We start from the raw sequence: 19778 nt of genomic DNA, 5'->3' as shown, positions 1-19778 counted from the left end.
CAGGAACATTTAGGATGGACCAGCAGGTGTTTTCATGATGCCTTTTTAAAAAGGTAAGAAATACAGAAAAAGGCACTTTGAAGTCCTCCAGTTGTCTTCTATTTAAGAGAAAGTTTAAGTGTCTATAGTTTGGGGGTATGTAAACACAGCTTTCAACATTGATTCATGAACTGCTTTAGAAATTAGTCTGGTCCCTTAATTTTTGGGCTTGCTGTGGATATCTTACCTCAGTCAGGTATTAGCCTTTAACTAGTACTTAAAACAAAAATAAACCGTGTATATATTATGGCTATCAGAAAAGGGGAAGGGGAAACACAAAATGAATGTGCCCCCAAAAGAATTCACTTAAATGCACACCACCCAAGTGTAAAAATTAACTTTTAATAAATCCTTAAAAGATATATTACCAAAGTAACGTGTGATGTGAATTAAAAATGTATTAAATCATAGCTATCAAGCGATCGTGTCGTAAGTTATTCATACTATCCCAGTACCAGTTGATAGGATGGGATGTTAAAGACAGGGAATGCTATGAGTAGGGTATTAACCCCTCTGGGGCAACGATGAGACCAATTGTAGAGTTGTGTATAAATATATTCAGGTAGGTGGCCACAGGATTTAATATCCTATTACTGCTAAATATAGCTCCCTTGCACATTAACATAGAGATTAGTCTGAACAATAACGCTGTCATATGATAGTATAATAGCTGTGTTCTTCAGGGACAAGTCTTGTCCCTGAAGAAGCTCCTTTGCTGGAGGGAAACGCGCGTTGGACGCGCAATGTTGTCAGTCTCCTACTTGGAGCTGTTTTTAATGTAGTGTTTGCAGTATCCTGGGTGTAACTGTGAAGACCATATGAGTTAACCATTTATTAATCAATTTATGGTCAGTGAGCCTGCTATCCTTGCACCTTATGTGAGGTGTCTTTACATCAAATTGCTGTGTATTCAAGCCAGCACCGCTGTGTTTGGAAGATCTATAATACAGCTATTATACTATCATATGACAGCGTTATTGTTCAGACTAATCTCTATGTTAATGTGCAAGGGAGCTATATTTAGCAGTAATAGGATATTAAATCCTGTGGCCACCTACCTGAATATATTTATACACAACTCTACAATTGGTCTCATCGTTGCCCCAGAGGGGTTAATACCCTACTCATAGCATTCCCTGTCTTTAACATCCCATCCTATCAACTGGTACTGGGATAGTATGAATAACTTACGACACGATTGCTTGATAGCTATGATTTAATACATTTTTAATTCACATCACACGTTACTTTGGTAATATATGTTTTAAGGATTTATTAAAAGTTAATTTTTACACTTGGGTGATGTGCATTTAAGTGAATTCTTTTGGGGGCACATTCATTTTGTGTTTCCCCTTCCCCTTTTCTGATTCACTTTCAGTTCACAGTTTGCACCCACCTTTTGATTACCTCACCTATGAATATAAATACTTCATTCAATTAGTATGGTCCTGTGATCACTCCCCACTCTTTGTTGTTTCGTTATATTATGGCTATTCCTCATTTGTTGTTTCGTGTTAAGTTTTGAAAATCTAAAAATAAACATATGTTGATATTATAAAACCTGTTAAAATGGTAGCAGTAAGTATATAAATGTAGCCTGGTCCCCCAGTTTCACACTTATCTCAGCGCTGCTGGGAGAATAAGGGAAGGTTGCAGCGTGTGTAGGGAGCACGCCGGTGCACCGGAGGCTCCGCGGCAGTCCGAGGGTTCAGGGCGCCGCCATGTTGAATACTGGTGCATGAGCAGTGAGCCCAATGAGAACTGCGACAGAGGAAAGGTCGCGCATGCTCAGGAGGAGTTGTGTTAGCCCGTGAAGCATGGGCCAATAAGAGGGGACGTAGCGCAGGGGACGAGTCCCAGGAGCCTCAGCTGGACCAGGTGACGCCAGGGAGCCTATAGGGCGATAGGATTGCCGGGAGGAAGAGTTAGGAGGTTGCGCAGGGGAGCACATTAGGCAGAGAAGACCGGGAAGGGGAAGGAGCTCTGCGTGTAGAGAGGCAAGTAGCCTCTACACTAGGCCTCATACCCCTGGCCCAGTTATACCCCTGAGTCCCAGTCAGTTTGAATTAATGCAGGAACAGCCCCTAGTACAGGAACCTGTCACATTAGAGAGGGAGAGAGAGAAGTGTCAAGACCCAGAGACTGTTGCAGCCCCAGTGCCGAGGTTTGGGATCAGACCTCTACAAGCACAGCCACAGCCTACCAGATGGGATCGCCCTGGAAGGTACCCCTGATGCCTCCTTGTCGTCGGATCCTTTGCAAAGTTGTTTGCAGTCTCGAGCGCTTGAGCGCTCGGCAGGTAACATCCATAAGTGCACCAACTATAATATCAGTACATAAGTGGCTGCGCAGTCACACACACACACACCTTACTTTGGGGGTGTGGGGGAGTTGGACACGGTGTGGGCACACGTTGAAGGGTCGCGTTCTGCGAGACGCATTAGCTATTGTGTCTCCTAGAAGAGAGACACTTAATGTATGACATGCATGGCTATGGTTACCGGAAGTAAAGTCACTGTTCCTTTTATATGCTGTGTGCGTAGTATTATATTATTGTCCTGTGAGGAACCACTCCCGCTCTGCTGGGAGCCATCACAGGTGGAGGCGCTGCACTTGGTAAGAGAATATCTGTACACATATCTATCGCCCCAGGCTCTCCGTGGCGGAGGCATAGGCCCTGCGAGCCAACAGGTTAGACAGCATTGGTAGCGCACTGTATTCAGAAGGAAACAGGGCTACATATAATATAACCAAATATAACTTACCAGCTGAAAGTACCCAGTGTTGCACAAGAAGTCTGAGAAACCAACCTCATCCCTTTCCTCCTCCTCTTACCGCCGCTACCCCCTTTTCTCTCTCCTTCCCATCACTTTCCTTTAATATCTTATGAGGTCTTCAATTCTTTCCGCCACTCTCTCCTTCTCCAGCATCTCATCCTTTCTCCTCAGCTGCCAACTAACTTCCTCTCTTTCTTTCTTCATCTGCTTTCTGTGTAAATATTATAGCTATCTGACTCTCCTTATCTGCCACCAGTCTATGTGCATTATTATGTCACGTGCCAGATGCATAGCCTACCAGTACAACACCTAGTGGTTGACTTGCTTAGAGAAATAGTAATAATGCAATTTTTTTTTAAAAATAGACAGTATCCAATTTTAAGACATAGAAAAAAAAAACCTGCTCCTTGATCTCAGAAGCCATCATACAAAATTTGGTTACGATATCTTAAGCGGTGTCTAAATACATATTGAAAAGACAAACAGCTTTACCAAATATATAATAGACGTTGCACAATATAACTACATCTTCTGTCATAATTCTTTATTTATATATTTTCAAAAATGTACAGGATAGAGGAAAAAAAGAAATACATCAAGAAACATAAATATTTTCACAAATACAGTATATAGTGTGCATAGCAAATAATAATGCCACTTGTGGGCACATTCACACGTCTCAGACCGGTCAACAAACCTGGCTTTCCCCATTATCCCTTAGCATATACAATGCTTCCACTGCAGGCAGGGATTCTGGGTAATGACATGCAAATGTACGCTAAGGGATAATGGGGTAAGGCAGGTTTGTGGACCTGTCTGACACATGTGAATGTGCCCACAAGTGTTATCTTTATTTGCTGTACACAAATATATTAAAATCATATAACAAATATATAAAACTGAAACTCAAAAAGATAAAATAAGCTTTAGAAACATTGGGGGGAAAAAAACATATTAAGAATATTACAATAAGGAGAACCACGTGCATAGTGCCAGATATCTGGCATGTAACAATTACATTCAGAATAATTACAGGAGTCGTGTTTCCATGTCAATTTTACCATCTTCATCACCATTTTCCTATCCAGGCTGCAGCTATGAAGCATCTCACAGCAGTGAAGAAATGTAATATTAAGCTATGCATTTTTAGAAAAGTCCTTTAATATGTAAACAAAGTAGCAAAATCCATGGAGGAGTTGGTAAGCTGCTATTATTGCAATATTTGACTGGACTTGGCACCAAAAGTCTGTCACACCTGGGTAACATCAGTACATGTTATACATTACACAACAGAGATGAGATGTGCTTACAAACAGTATACAGGCAAGAGGGAGCAATCAATAGAACATTATTATATTGGAGGGCTGAGATTGATTTTTTGGGGAATATTAGTCCACAAAAAGATTTTCTAGGTTTCTTATATATGTTCATAAAAGATTAGAATAGAAAGTTTGAATAAACAAGTTTGGGGAGAGGTGATCAAGGGGTCCGCAAACACCAGATTTAGAAGGAAGGTAACGGTATTCTTTATTTTATATTTAACTCTATTGACATGTAATTGATAGATTATAGGAGCTTGAAATTGGCCTTTTTCCTTGGCATACATCATAGCGATTCTAATTGGGTGCACCTGGCTTGATTAATAGCCACTCAGATGCTTCTTTTTGAATGAAAGACGGATTGTTTTAAGAGACCAGACACTTGGTAATGATATCAAAAGGATGGAAGACCTAAATCTCTGTGTAATTTACACTGCAGCAAGAATGTGACACTCTTTTGGCCCTACTAGACCAAACAAACATCAACATTATTTTTTTGATAACTGGTGAGAATCATTTTAGGAACAGTGACACACCAATATATTGCCCTTTCTTATCTCCTCTCACCTCCTGTGATTGAAAGGTGTGTTGAGCTATAAGAATACCAATTACACATTGGTGTGAGGTTTACAAGGAATGAGGTCAGAAAAAAAGCAGTTTCTTTGGGATGCCTTTCTCTAAAAAAAAAGTGTCCTATGTCGAATTGTAATCACTTAAACTCATAAGGGCCTCTCTACCTAGTTAAAGCCCTTTATTCTTAAAAGAACCTGACCCATTATGAACACCCGCATGCGCATTAAATCCTCCTCGGTTAATAACATGTGCCACTCATATTTTTCCTCCGTGAAACAATAATAAAAATAAAGTCAATGTAACAGAGTTTTGGATAAAACATATAGCAGCTCTAAATAGAACATAATGAGAAACCAAAAACCTTGGTAGGATGCAGGCACCTCTCACCCATAGATACGTGGGGGTATATTCATTTAGTGTGATAGTCAATCAGGGCACACACACAGAACCCTCCCCCACTGTTTCAATACTTCATAGCTTTATAAGCGCATCATTCGTTGAGTTAATCAACTTGACCAGTTACTCCCACTTATGGAGTGATATCCTGGAGTGTCAAAGCTGCAAGTTTTACGTTCCATCTTTTCTTCAATCTGGAAGTCTCAAGATATGACTTTCTGGCTTTCACAGGCTGATTTTTAAGATAACCGCTTAGGCTTTAAAGATGTTCACCTGCCTATGGTCAAGGCTCCAGGGACTGATGAGTTCTGTGAGGACACATGAGCATGTGAGGGCCAATTGGATAGAAGCAACTGAAAAGAGCTTGTTTAATAATTATCCATGCTCACTATTAGCCACTGATACATAAATGCTTTTGATGCACAGGTTGTTTTCCGGTTTCCAACATTAAAATCTTTCTATGCATCTAAAAAGTCTGTGACTACTTTCCTGTGATTGTCAAATAGGCAAAAGGAGAAAGTTGAGAAGATCTCATGCTTGAGTTTCCAAGTCTGAAACTCTACTTTTCATCTAGTTCGGCGCTCAAAACATATCGTAATGTATTGTGTAGGTAGTCAAGTGTATTTCTGCTGTAGTGATATATCTTTTTTTCTTTTACATATACTTTAGTGATGAAGCCAGTAGAGTGCAGTCCTACAGTTTACCCTCCTACTGGAGCTTCACCCCTGTGTTGGAAACGGGTCACAGTCCTGGGTGGAAGAAAAGACTTTGTCAATTTTCCTTTAATGCTGAGAAAGACTCTTATTTTTTGGAAATGATAAAAGCCCATTTTATACACATTCTCTGCAAAAATAAAAAGAGGTGGACGGTACAATAAACTGATTAATTTGATTGCTGCTCTGCACATGTTTTCTACCACAGTATGAATACATCTATTCATGGTGCTTAACACCACAGAGATGTTACTGGGTCACATGGGACAGAAAAAAAAACATTGATAAAATAAGACTTAAAATGTGATCTCATTTAAATAAATAAGGTTTTTGAGCATTAAACGTCCAACATCATTGGACACTGCTGCCGATTTGGCTTGCCGGCAGCTTCTCGTCAACTGCCATTCTTGTGCATCCCTGTGATACCAAGAAGGAACAAACTTCTGGGCTTCCAGACTGCAAAATTAAAAACAAAAAAACAATTAAAATCATAAGATTACACGTGCACCGATTTCACGTCTATTATCTGCACAACATAACACAAGTCCAACTAAATACAAATATCACATGCAATTCACGTACAACACTTAATATTACTTAATATTTGTATCTGCAGTTATTTGGATATTTTTCCATTTGCCCTTTCACAGTGCATTCTCTGCAAAGCTTCCTTCATGCACACTACTTAGAGATGATTTTAGACCTGTCATATATTTACTCTGTTCTCTAGTTGAGACACGCCAGGATACACATCACTGAGGCCCATTTATCAATGCCCACACATGGCACTTCTAGACCTATTTTGCCGCAAAGAGCAGTGATCTTTGAATGACCCTTAAAGCTGTTTTGTACATCACTTTGAGGTACAGTATTCCTGCATATAACACTGTTGTCAGAGTTGCATTCAAATGACAGCATTCTGTGTCCCGTAGCACCATTTTCAACATTGTTTTGATTTGATTTGATGATTTCTTTTATTGATTTTATTTGTTTGAATTTGCTAGCTTTGCAAATTCAGGCCAGGGGCCTAACTGCCAAAGGCACAGTAACAAATAACACCGATAATGGAATAAAAGCATTAGCTAAAGGGGACAACTGTTTTCCCTGCACATTACAATTGATTTAAAATGCTTATTGATAACATTGATCTGCAATATGTGTGACTTTATTATGCACACTTATCTATGCTTTTCAATCTAAGGAAACTCATTAAGTGCTCAATTTATATTTATAGAATTAGAAGCAAGACGTACACATCAAAAAAATCTTGTGAGCACAATGTTAAACAATTTCTTGTGTGTATCTTTGTTTTGCTTCTCCTGTGAAAGACTTTAATAATGTATTTCTTCTTTAAACCTGATCAAATATGTGAGATGCAAGTCCTATTATAGGAGTTAGCATATTGACATAGCCAATAAAAAAACATGATGCCATTCAGTACAAATGTGGCCTCATTAATACATTTTCTTACATTTGATGCAGATCTGTTAGCCGGATTGGCTTATGGTAGCTCAGAACTGGAGATTTTTTTTACTGTAAAAAAAGAACAAAAAAGATGGTAAGAGAAGCATACTGTATATGCCATTACGGCTGCTGCCTCCAACACCAATCCCTCAATGACTGGACAGAAGCAGAGAAAAGGAGAATGACACAATGACACTAAGAGTAGAGATAGAGTTTGGTTATACTGTAGCCATCTTTGTGCATATCCGTCATGTAGCAAAATGAGTGCTCCTACCTGTAGTAGCTCCCACCCCCTTATTTCCTTTAAACTGTTAACCAGGAAGTGGTCTGCTTTTATTGTTCCTTGTGGATCACACCTAAGATACCCGTGAGATATGCCAATAGCTACATGTGTGAGCAGTATGATGTTACAGTGATGCTACCCATCTGCTGGTTTAGCTCACACTTTATTTAATCTCACCTGACTACAGTAACACATAGCCCTCAGTACATATTATTACTTTGTGCTTGAAGTGCTTTCAAGGTTACAATAAACACAATAGATATCCCTTGGAGGTATGCTAGTAGTAAACAGTGGTGCTAGCCATCAGCTGGTTTGGCTCACACTGCTAGAGCTGCAGTCTTGAAAAAATGTGGTTGTGGGTTCTAGTACTGTTGGGTCTGACATGATCCCAGTCATTAGGTTGGTGCCTTAGGCTTATCAACTCTATATAGTTGGTGTGGAAATCCGTTTAGGAATTGTAGGATGGGACTCATTGTAAATATATTTTGCCTAGCCATTAGCAGATTTCTCAGCCAAGTACTTCAGATGTGCTCCTTTTCTATCCCTCACAAAGTTATGCTTTAAGGAATTGGAAATATGACACAAAGAAAGATAACAATTTCTATCTATTTATTGAGCCCACATTTACAAAGCAGTGCTATTCCATGAGACACCTTCACAATAGGTCGATAAATGAAAACACACGTGTACTGGTGTTTAATGCCAATATTGTTTCATTGACATATTTACTTTAGTCATATTGCCAGCGGCAGGGCAGTGATAGCAGTATTTTAAACCCAGTGATACAGTATGTTGGTGAAAATGATTAGTCAATGCTGGCTAATAGGACAGTGGTAGTAAAAATACAGGCACTCCAGTGGGCTTTAGAAAAATAAATTAAATGGGCTTTTTTTCAAGGGATCAACGTTTCGGTCCTCACATGGACCTTTATCATGATGCAGTTTATACTTGATTCCGCAATAGATCACATCTGTGGTTTCCAGTGCGCCCGCTGCACTTCTCTGAGTTTGTGAGTGCACCTTCTCACTTAGGCCAGGGCCATGGTCCAAAAGACAGTGCTGACCCGCGCTGAGCCACGCCACTTACCCCCATCATCCCTACTGAGTGCGGCTTTAGATGGCGCTTCCGCAGGCGTGCAGAATTGCAGCAGACAGTGACATTTTATTTTTCCCGCTGAGGGAAGCGGAGGGCCGGTCACTTGACCGCCAAAAGCCAATGGCAGTCCGTGACGTCGGCGCCGTGACGCGCTAGCCCCGCCTCCCCCCGCCTCCCACCCGGCTCACAAGCGCGCTTGCTGACGCTCATGCAGGGACACAATAAAGCTCCTCCTTGGGCAGGAGAGCATGAGCGTCAGCGCTGCTCAGCGCTGTTTATGTTACCAGGTCCGAGGCCTAAATAAGACTGTGGGCTATTGAACAAACAAATAAAACATTAAAAAAAAAATCATGAGTAAAGCATACATTTCAATGTACATCAAGTAGTCATTAACACCTTAATTATAATTGAGGCTTCCTAGGCCCTCCCAAGTGGTGTGTATGTAGTATTTTAACCCTTTTGGTGTCTAAACACATTCCTTGCTATGCATTGGAAGCCCACCACATATCAAAGGGGTTAAAATATTAATTTGCTACAATGATGTGTATTACAGTACCCAATGGTATACAGTATTTGTATTATATTTGCATGTGAATATTTGGGGTTAGAAAATTACGACGACTATAGTGGTTCTCTTGAATTACTGCAAAAAGCCATATTTAAGTGGATTAACGCACCGTTGATGTGTACAGACAGTATGATTCTTAGTGAATATGGTATTACATTTTTACTGTAACCAAGAATATAATCGCCAATTTATTCAACTTTAGTGACTCTAGGGCTATGTCTTCTTCTTTGACTCTAAAAAAATGGACTATTAGACTTGAAAGAAAATACAGCAGGCACATTCAGTAGATTGCGCTGTTTGTATTCTTTGAAGAAAGTGCCAAAACATGACCAAAAGGCTTTTATACTTACTACTTTTATCTAGAAAATGTAATACAATGTCTAAGACAGAAGCAAACGTACGGTTTAGAAGTCATTTTCGTATAATTCAACTCACGAGATGCCACAGGCGACCTCTTTCAGGGAGTCTCACAGCACGAGGGAATGGTAAAAGATACATGTTTAACAAGCAAATAGGAAACAATGCAATGTCTACACTGCACAAACTATTTTGAGGTCAGTTGACTCATGGACAGATGGGCTTTCTATCTACTTTTGATCTTGTAAGGACAGAATACGGTCTTGACTTTTCTTCATACTGATATTACCCAATACAGGTCAACCCCCTTATAGCGCTGTGCTTGGGGTCCAAAGAACCACATCGTGTTATAAGTGGATCGCGTTAGAAATAATGTACAATTGTATGCATTGTACAATAAAGTATTTAAAATGCATATAATCGTGTTGTAAAGTATTCATAAATACGGAAATTGGGAGCCACGCTTGTATCGCGTTATACAGTAAGCGGATTCGCGTTGTAACGGATCGCGTTATAACGGGGTTGAGTTGTACTTAGTTAATACATTAACACCTTCGCTGCACTCGCCAACATAAAAAAAAAAGCCATATTTAAGTCAGAAGTTAAATACTGGTTTGTACTGTAACTGTACTGGAGTCCACACAGATATATGTCGGAGTCCATGACCCGGCTTCATTGAAAAGGCTAGTTAAGCACAGTGTTACTCAGCCTCCTCCCAGGGAACCCAATGAGATCAGAAATAGGGGTCACCAATGAATTATAAAACCACTCAAACTTATATGTGTGAATAAGCAGAGTATTCCAAAACTTGCCAAACTATGGCCTAGCAATATTTCATGTAGGGATGAGCAAAACCATACAGTATATTTCCCTAAATTTATAGTCTTATTCACCAAACTGGTTTAGACATTATAGGGATGGTGTATCAATGTAAAGAAAATGCAAGTAGAAGTTTGTATTGATGCATTACTCCATTTTATGCGCGCATTTGCATCAAATGTATGAAAATGTTTCTGACATCATGATGCAAATTGTTGGCAGGAAACGTTTATGCCACCTCAGACCTGATGGATTTTTGTAACGCAAATACATGCTACAAAAATGACACAGGGAGAGCATTTGCAACTCCTCATTATAATCTGTGCGTCATGTAAACTCTTCCCTAACTCCTCCTATTTGCACTCCCCAAATCGCAAAGTGATGCAAAAGGAGCGTTTGCCGGCCGCTCGTACGCATGCGTGGCTGGCAAAGCGCCGATCGTGCATGTGCCGCCGGCAATGTGACATCACACGGTGAGTGCCTAAGGGCGGTGTATTTGTAAATCCGCCACTGTCCTGGTATCAGGGGAATGTACCCCAGCTTGAAATCATACACATATTAGCTTCCCTGTGGCTTCCGCGCTTTGCTCAGGGGCAGTGGGAATTGTTGCAGTCATAATTGTACGGTTGACCCCTAATATGCTTAATAAAATACCAAGAATTGTAAAAATGTAGGACCATATTCACTAAGCAGTCTTCTGGCATAAGACGCTTCCCGCTGCCCTGGAAGGCAACTATAGTCATAAACATATAAACTCTAGTTTCAAGCTCCACTGCCTTGATAAAGTATTTAAGATCAAGACATCTTAAACCTTTCTATTATCAAATAACTAATTCATTAATGTTATTGAGTAAAAAGAAATGCCAGTTTCGCTATCTAAGCTCTTACCAGCACCATAATTGTACTGAAATAACCACTGAAAATATGACGTTCCCATATATTAATGATGATAACCATGACAGACATCGCAGTGAAATGTGTCAAAGACAACACCCACAGTAAAGGCACAGTATAAGACATAGGGAATCCTACTGTACTTGGTGTCACTTTTATCAAGCGTAAAGAATAACAGTGCTATTACATACTTTCATTAGGCTCTTGTTCATTATACTTTTGGCTGATTTCCGATGCCTCCTGATATTCCATAAAGTATACTATACAACTTTGAACATCAGAAGAGTAGTGTCGTATTTGCAGAGCACTCACACAGGCGAGGAGTACTTAGCTAAATAACTTATATGACATGCTTATATGTGTGCCCTCATAAGATTAGAAAACACTATACGCCATGTCTTGCACATTGCGTTATCAATCTGTATAAAGTTATCCTTTGCCTAATTGAGGACCATACAACTGTTCATTAATCACAAGAACACGAGTTTAGTCAACACTTAAAGAGTCTCAGTATCTCCAAGAGTTCCTCTAAAACCTGATTCATCCTCTTATGAAACAGATCCACCCAGCACTTACTTCTTAAGATTCAACATCAGCAACCTGCTACAAGGCATAAAGCAGCAATATTACAGTCCCCCTGTTTTTTCTCCTATTTGTACTGTATATGTAAAGAATGTGCCAATGTACCATTCTACATTCTTACCTAAGCTGGCAATCATTTGGTGCTCCTGCAAAATATCTATAGAAACCCTGATTGTGTGCCTAACTAAGTAGCCGCCTTTCAGTTCCAATCAACCCTTCAGTCAGTGTAACTCAGCAGCTACAATGTATCTGGATATTACGAAGGCAATATTATGTATTGTTACGGTTTACAGCTCAAACTGCTGGGAATATTGGCAACAAATTATCACGAACAGGAGAGTGATTTTGCACTGCTTGTCAAGTGGGTTAAAACCTGCTTTAGAAATCAAAGAATGCTCAGTATATTAAAACCCTTTCAAAATGGCATTAAGAGTTGAATTAAAAAAGACAGTCACTTTTATCTAATACTACAGAACTGATTTGTTAAACAAATAAAATAAGATTTCACATGTTTTGCTGCTTTAAGGCTCACTGAAGAATCTTGTTGCTCTTCCTTCTGCTAAGACACTGCTTTATGTATTGACCTGTGTCCCTCAAATCATCTTACTGTCTAAATGCATTCCAGACTGCTGATGTTAGCCACTGCAAACATGTTAAAAACAGTCACTTTTAAAGTACTTAGCCTCACGTTGTGCCCAGGACATACTTGAAAATTACAGGGAACTCTAAATGTAATTGCTCCACAGAAGGGTGATAAACTGTAGCATGCCTCAGCTGTCATTCATGTGCATGGGAGTAAAGGCTTTCTAAAGGCTAGCAACAGTTTGGGGATCAGGGTATGTATATATATATATGTATATATATATATATATATATATACATATATATATATATATATATACTATAAAAGTACTAAGTGTGCAAATTAAAACAATTAAACAAAAAATAGTAACAGTTGCTGCCTGAATGTTAAGCTATACACAATAGCACATATATAGGGGAAGGGAAGAACATCCGCGCAAAGCTGCTAACTAGACAATAAAAATTGAGCATAAATGGACTGAGGATAATTGGGAATTGCTGGTTGTTCTGAAATGAAATGAAAAGAAACAAAATATAGTGAAGTACGTTTTAGTAAAAGAATAAAAGAATATGCGCAAAGGTAGATCGCTACTTACAAAGTAGCAGATGTTAACAAGCACATAGGATATAATAATCCTCTCCGTCCTGCTGCCTGGAGTCACGATGTCTTTGTTGCCTGGAGTCACGCTGTGTTTGCTGCCTGGAGTCACGCTGTGTTTGTCCTCCACGTGGAACGCTGAGATCCTCCATAGTGGCTCTCCTCCGGCTGCAGCTATTCTCCTGAGCTTCCTGGTTGTTCCTCCGATCTCGCGAGACTAGCCCGCTGACGTCACTCAACCGGGATAACGGCCGCAACTCGAGTGTACTGTCCAGGAGTGCTCGGGAGATTTTGCTGAATGTAGAAACTGGATAGGGGAGCTAAGAATTGTCTTAGAGCCTCCACCCTATGCGTTTCGTCCCATTGTGTAAAAAAAGTAAATTTAATATTAAAAAGAGGACAAGGGGATTAAGGACACTCACAAAAGTAAAAGAAAATCAAGCAGTTTGTGATATAATCACCACCAACAGGGCAACATCGTCCTGGATCAAACCAATGGATCAATATCCAATCCGCTTCACTTCCAGCAGCTCTAGATGGATAAGAACGCCGTGTCCCTGCTTATAGTGCAATTTCCAAGTTGTCAGCCTCAGATCAGCTCCATGCGCTCTCCGGCCGTTACATGCGCACTTGCGTGATGACGTACCCTGATGCGTTTCGTCACTACAGTGACTTTTTCAAAGGGAATACTAACATGGTGGAGGACTCTGTCTTTATAGGCTCACTGTAGGCGGACGCTCACAGAGGTATGCAAGGGAGACTGATTATAGTGAAATTAAATAAGCCTTTTATTGCGCCTTTTCCTTAACATCAGGAAACCATCCAAACAAGGGGTAAACAAAGCTTCTGTTCACTTGGGAGTATTTCTAGTGAAATACTATGCAGTTCACAACTCCCTTAGATAACCATGTCTCCCAGCCCCAAACATATAGCATGAAATGAACAGATATAAAAAGTCTTGTAAATAAAAGTCTTATCTGTTCCTTGTGGTTTGGAGGGAAAATCTTCTCTGTCCCTGGTTGCTACCTTTTCTTCAGGGTTTGTCAGCATTCAGGTTTAGAAGTTCCCCCTGTGTCTTGAAAGCAGCTCTGCTGTTTCTTCTGGCAGGGCTCAAGACAAGTGTCTCCAAGTTCAGCTCAGGTGTGAGCTAAGGAGTCTCCCTTCCTGTCTCAAAAGACAGGCTTTTCTAAACCATCTAATCAGGCAGGTGGTGTTTGTTAATTGACTACCAGCAGTTAACCACCACACTGCTGGATTAGAGGCACATTACATGAACAGGGATAACTCCCCTGTTACATACCTCCCCTGTTTGTGGGAAGTTCGGGCTTGCCACGGCCAAAGCCCATCCTTCCACTCTCATTCAAGACTGTTCATGGTCCCAAGGCTCAACAAAGTATCCGGACGTTCCTCCTTCTCCTACAGTGCACCCCAAAACTGGAACAACCAACCAGAGACCCTCACATCCACCACCAGTTTAAGTTCTTTCAAATCTAAGGCTGTCTCACATTTTAACCTGGTCTGTAACTGTTTCATACGCTCATAATATATATTTTCTTTAATTGTGCACGCAATGTCTTGTATATAATGTATACCCTGCTCATTTATGTAACTGTACTTGTAACCATGTATTATTTGTTTTACTCTGTGCCCAGGACATACTTGAAAACGAGAGGTAACTCTCAATGTATTACTTCCTGGTAAAATATTTTATAAATAAATAAAATAAAATTCTAGATAGCTCTGTGACTTGAATGAAAGTGGATGGAGGAAGAGAACCCTCAGTCCTGCTGGGATTGGAGCCCTTTCTCCAGTTTATTCGTGTCTTCTCCTGAAGGTGCTTGAGATCAGCACTCCTCAGTCGCTCGAGAAGGACTTTTTCTAAGTATAGTCTTTTTGCTACGTGCGTGGTCATGAGATTTCCCTCGCGTCGGGTGCTTGTCTTATTGTAGGCATACTGTATGGCAGCAGTTGCAGAGCGTTTCAAAACAGCCCTTTGAGTTTTCCGCTCTTGAAGCTGTCTCTCTGCCCTTTTCCCACTCAATGGGCTTGCTAGTTCAGCCTCTTTGGGGTTAAGTTGCAATTCCACACCCACTTCCAGAGAATGTCCCATCTTTTCAGCTTCAGCAGCTAAGGATTCTTCTGGTTTTGATTCAGCACGTGTACCTTCTTTTGTTGCCTGTTGGGTGGCTGAAGGTTTTGCTAGTGCTTGTTTAGGTGGTTCAAATTTTGCAACCTTGTCTTTCAGATGAGCAGTATTCCCAGCTCTCACTGTACCCTTGTCTTCATGGGTTTTTGAGGCTGTGGGATACTGACGCTTAGTCAGGGTCAATACTTGTCCTTGTAGGACTGTAATCTCATCCGTGAGAGATCCCTGTTTTTTGAGTGCGTCTTGCAAGTCTCTTCTCAGGGAATTTATCTGCACGCTTTGATTTCTCTGAGCTTGCTTCCACATTTCTATTGCATTGTGAAGCACTATGAATTTCTTTGCTCGGGCCACAGTTACTTGTTTTAGTTTCTGGACCTTCTTGTGCTCCCTTTTGTGCCGGGTCTCCTGGGTTCTAAACTTGGCCTCTAGCGATGCTTTGGTGACGCTCAGGGTAGCCTTCAGTTTCTCATGCTGCTTTGCGGGGACATACTGGGTCATCAGACGTTCCTGCAGCACTTGAATTTCTTTAACAGCCTGCAGATTTTCTTCCTGCAGATTTCGCTGCTTCTCCTTAAGCTCGTATAGCTTTTCATTCTTTTCCTTGACTTCGTCTGTCAACTTGCCCATTAATGTACTGTATGTTTTGGGAGGGTGGAGGGGGGTTGTTGGGGGTAGAGGAGGTGGGTAGTAGTGTTGTTGTGTCTTTGAATGCTTATTGTGGGTAGCGAGGATTGGTAAAGTTGGTATTTGGCCCTTGGTGTGTGTTTATACCTGCCGGGTGGGTAGCGGGACGGGTTAACCCCTTCATTACCTTAGCGGTATTAACCGCTAAGGTAATGAATGGGTCAACTCCACCCGCAAACCCCCCATAAGGCCTAAGCACCCACCAAGGGCCACATACCACCTTCACCCACCCCCGCTACCCACAATAAACATGGCACTGGTGGTTAACCCCTTCATTGCCTTAGCGGTTAGACGCTAAAGTAATGAAGTTGCCTGTAAATGCATTTTATTGCATGGGATTCATGCCGGGGGTCTCCAGAGCTGATATTAAGGGGTATCAGCTCCGGAAACTCCCAGCATCAATCCAATGCACGAAAAATGCATTTTTTTTTCCTAAGTCCTCTCTCGCCACGTTCTCAGCAGGTTCTCCCCAGCCTCACGCCAACTTTTTCTGATTTGTTTTTTGACGGCTGCAAAAATGGTCGATTTATGCGTTTATCGCCCACTTATTGAGGCTTACAGAATAGAAGTAAGCATTTTGGGCAAAATATTCTCGATAAGTGGGTTGTCGAGGCTTATAGAATAGGCCCTTTAAAGTCAGAAGGGACTGAGGCATCATATCAGAATTATAAGAAATGTAACAAAAGTTGCAAAAGGGCAATCAAATGAGCAAAAATGGATAATAAAAAAAAAGGATTACAATAGAAAGTAAGATCAACCATAAAAAGTTATTCAAGTACCTTAATAACAAAAAAATTAGAAAAAATATATAGGACCCTTACAGTGTGAGATGTGCAGGCAGATTATTGGAGATAAGGCAAAAGCAGAGGTATTAAACAAATTCTTTGCCTCTGTGTTTACCAGGCAAGAATCAATTTCAACTGTAGTGCCGCAGGAGGAAGCACAACCTCCATATTAATGAACAGTTGGTTAACTGTGGAAGAAGTTGAGAGGGGGCTTGATAAAATTAAAGTAGATAAGGCATCTGACCCCGATAGCATACTGTACATCCAAGAGTTCTTAAGGAACTAAGTTAAGTAATAGCCAAATCATTACATTTAATATTCAAGGACTCAATTTCCAGAGGCTCAGTACTATAGGATTGGCGTAAAGCAGGCGTAGGGTTAATATTTAAAAAGGGAGCTAAATCACACTCGGGGAATTACAGACCAGTAAGCCTAACATTAATAATAGGGACGCTACTTGATGTTTTAGTACGGGATAATATTCAGAAATATCTAATGGAAAACAAAATAATTAATAATAGTCATCATGGATTTATGAAAGATAGATCATGCCAAGCTAACCTTATTGGTTTTTTTGAGGAGATAAGTAGGAATTTAGACCAGGGTAATGCAGTTGATGCGGTCTACTTAGATTTTGCAAAGGCCTTTGATACGGTTCCACACAAGAGGTTAGTGCACAAAATAAAGCATTTTGGACTCGGTAAACATATTTTTATGTGGATTGAAAACTGGTTGAAGGTAGTCAACAGAGTGCTGTAATAAATAGAACTTTTTCAGGTTGGGCTAAAGTTGGAACGGTACTGGGACCCCTGCTTTTTAACTTGTTTATTAATGACCTTGAGGTTGGCATAGAGAGCAAAGTCTCCATCTTTGCTGATGATACTAAATTGTGTAGGGTAGACCTTGTAGACAGCAGGCTTAGCAATAGTGCCCAAAGTCATGCAGTTGTGGCAAAGGCAAACAAGATCTTATCTTGCATTAAACGGGCAATGGATGGAAGGGAAGTAAACATAGTTATGCCCCTTTGTAAAGCATTAGTAAGACCATGTGTTGAATATGGAGTACAATTTTGGGCACCACTTCTTAGAAAAGACATTATGGAACTAGAAAAAGTGAATGGACAATCTGATTTATGAGGAGAGGCTAGCTAAATTAAATTTGTTTACATTAGAAAATAGTTATCCTAGAGGGGATATGATAACGATAGACAAATATATTCAGGGACAATATAAGGAGCTATTCATCCCAAGGGCAGTACAAACAACACAGGGTCATCCCTTAAGGTTGGAGGAAAGGAGATTTCCCCAGCAACAAAAGAAAGGGTTGTTTACAGTAAGGGCAGTTAAAATGTGGAATTCATTACCCATGGAGACTGTTATGGCAGATACAATCATCAAAAAAAAGGTTGGACATCTTTTTAGAAAGGAAAGGTATACAGGGATATATCAGATAAGTAAACATAGGAAGGATGTTGATCCAGGGAATAATCTGATTGCCAAGTCAGGAAAGAATTTATTTTTGCTCTTATCAGATATCATTAGATGACATTTCACTTGGGTTTTTGTTTCCTTTCCTCTGGATCAATATACTTGAAGTACAAATATAGGAAGAAATATCTGTCATCTAAATTTAGCATAGGTTGAACTTGATGGACGTATGTATTTTATCAACCTCATCTACTTCTGTATGTAACTATGTAACTTTATCTTCTGGGTGTGTTAACCCACAATAGAGCTTTGATGAATAACCCCCCAAAAAGTGCACCTTATTCTTGAAAAGAACCACCCACAGGTACCCACACAAAACAGGTACTTTAGGTGGGATTCCATTGCTAAAGTCAAATCAGACTTAACAATATGTGTATAGCAGTATAGCAATTACAATTATGTGAAAACAATGTAGCCATTTAACACGCTTCCAACACCTGTTTTGCTAATGTATATGTGAAATCATCTCTCATTTTAGGAAATTGTTAAAAGAAACACGTTGTGATTGAGGCTGGGTTCTAACGCAGTGAGAAGAAAATTCCAAAAGGACACTTTAAGTGTTCTAAAGAAACATTATTTTGCATAAATGTTTAATTAACATACAAAACTACCAAGAGGCTTTCAAAATCAAGATAGGATAAAAGGTGTTAAAAAAAAACAAATTTTTTCGTGGATATAAAAAAAAACATTGAACTATGTTGACCTGCAATTTTAATTACTTGGCAGTGAAAAGGCAGCAATTTGTTACACATAGATCATGTGCAGCAATTTATCAAGGTAATTTGCATCAACTTTGTACAGCTTGTATCAGAGAGTGATATGGTGAGTATTTATAGCAGCAGTGGGAATAAGTTGCTTAAAACAATACTATAATGGGATGGAGCTGTAATGGAACACAAATCCTGCTAATAAATCCACCAGATCGGAGGCGACATTGACCTGCAATGTACAGTAGTCAGAGCAACTAAAAATAGGAAGTTTCATACATTCCATGCCAGTGGAAATGGAGGCAACAGATGCAACGCGTCAAGGAGCAAATTGCATCATATTGATATATTCTTCAATATACAGTATTACTGGCCTTTTCAGAACTTGGGGTATTAGTAACTCAAATATGGGTGCTGGTTTTTCTAAAGAGGCATGGGGGTGTCCTTAAATTTCTCTCTTTGCTTCCCAGTGTAAAGGGGTGTCATGTTAATGCCTGGTTAGCAGACAAAAAGTGACTTTCTGTACAGATTTTAAATGTATGATAATTAAAATCTGGTGCAAGGATAAAAGATGTAGATGTGTGGAGGAAAAAAGTGGGTGTGTGCAACAGTATCAAATGTGTGGGGGTGTCTGCGGTGCATATCTCAGATACTTGTTCCCGTCCTAAAAACGAAACGCTGCATTAGAATCGGTAAAAATCATATGAATACAATGATGAGGGTAGCATTATTCTAGGGATTAGACGTTAATAGGCAGTGTTCGACAAACCTATACATTTGCTCGCCCCGGGCGAGTGGATTTAACCCCCGGGCGAGTAAATATTGGCCCAAGCAGCACACGTTTGGTACTAGGTGGCGAGTAGATTTTTTTGTGTGGCGAGTAGATTTTTTGGTGATTTGTCAACCACTG

At 40.1% G+C, this 19778-nt stretch overlaps 1 protein-coding gene across 1 annotated transcript in view; it reads right to left on the bottom strand.

The window, feature by feature from the left end:
* Positions 1 to 3345: 3345 nt before the first annotated feature.
* The window catches only part of SAMD12 (sterile alpha motif domain containing 12), a 453365-nt gene continuing 436932 nt past the window's right edge, over positions 3346 to 19778 (bottom strand). Inside the window, exons 5-6 of the mRNA XM_075582397.1 lie at positions 7289 to 7350; positions 3346 to 6273 (exon numbers count right to left, since the gene is read on the bottom strand). Coding sequence (XP_075438512.1) covers positions 7319 to 7350 — 32 coding nt within the window. The 3' untranslated portion in view covers positions 3346 to 6273; positions 7289 to 7318. The remainder of the gene's footprint in view (positions 6274 to 7288; positions 7351 to 19778) is intronic.

The sequence above is a fragment of the Ascaphus truei genome, chromosome 2 (genome assembly GCF_040206685.1).
Source record: "Ascaphus truei isolate aAscTru1 chromosome 2, aAscTru1.hap1, whole genome shotgun sequence".
Lineage (NCBI taxonomy): Eukaryota > Metazoa > Chordata > Amphibia > Anura > Ascaphidae > Ascaphus > Ascaphus truei.
Note: the sequence above shows the minus strand (reverse complement) of the source record. Positions and strands in the feature narration are given on the sequence as shown.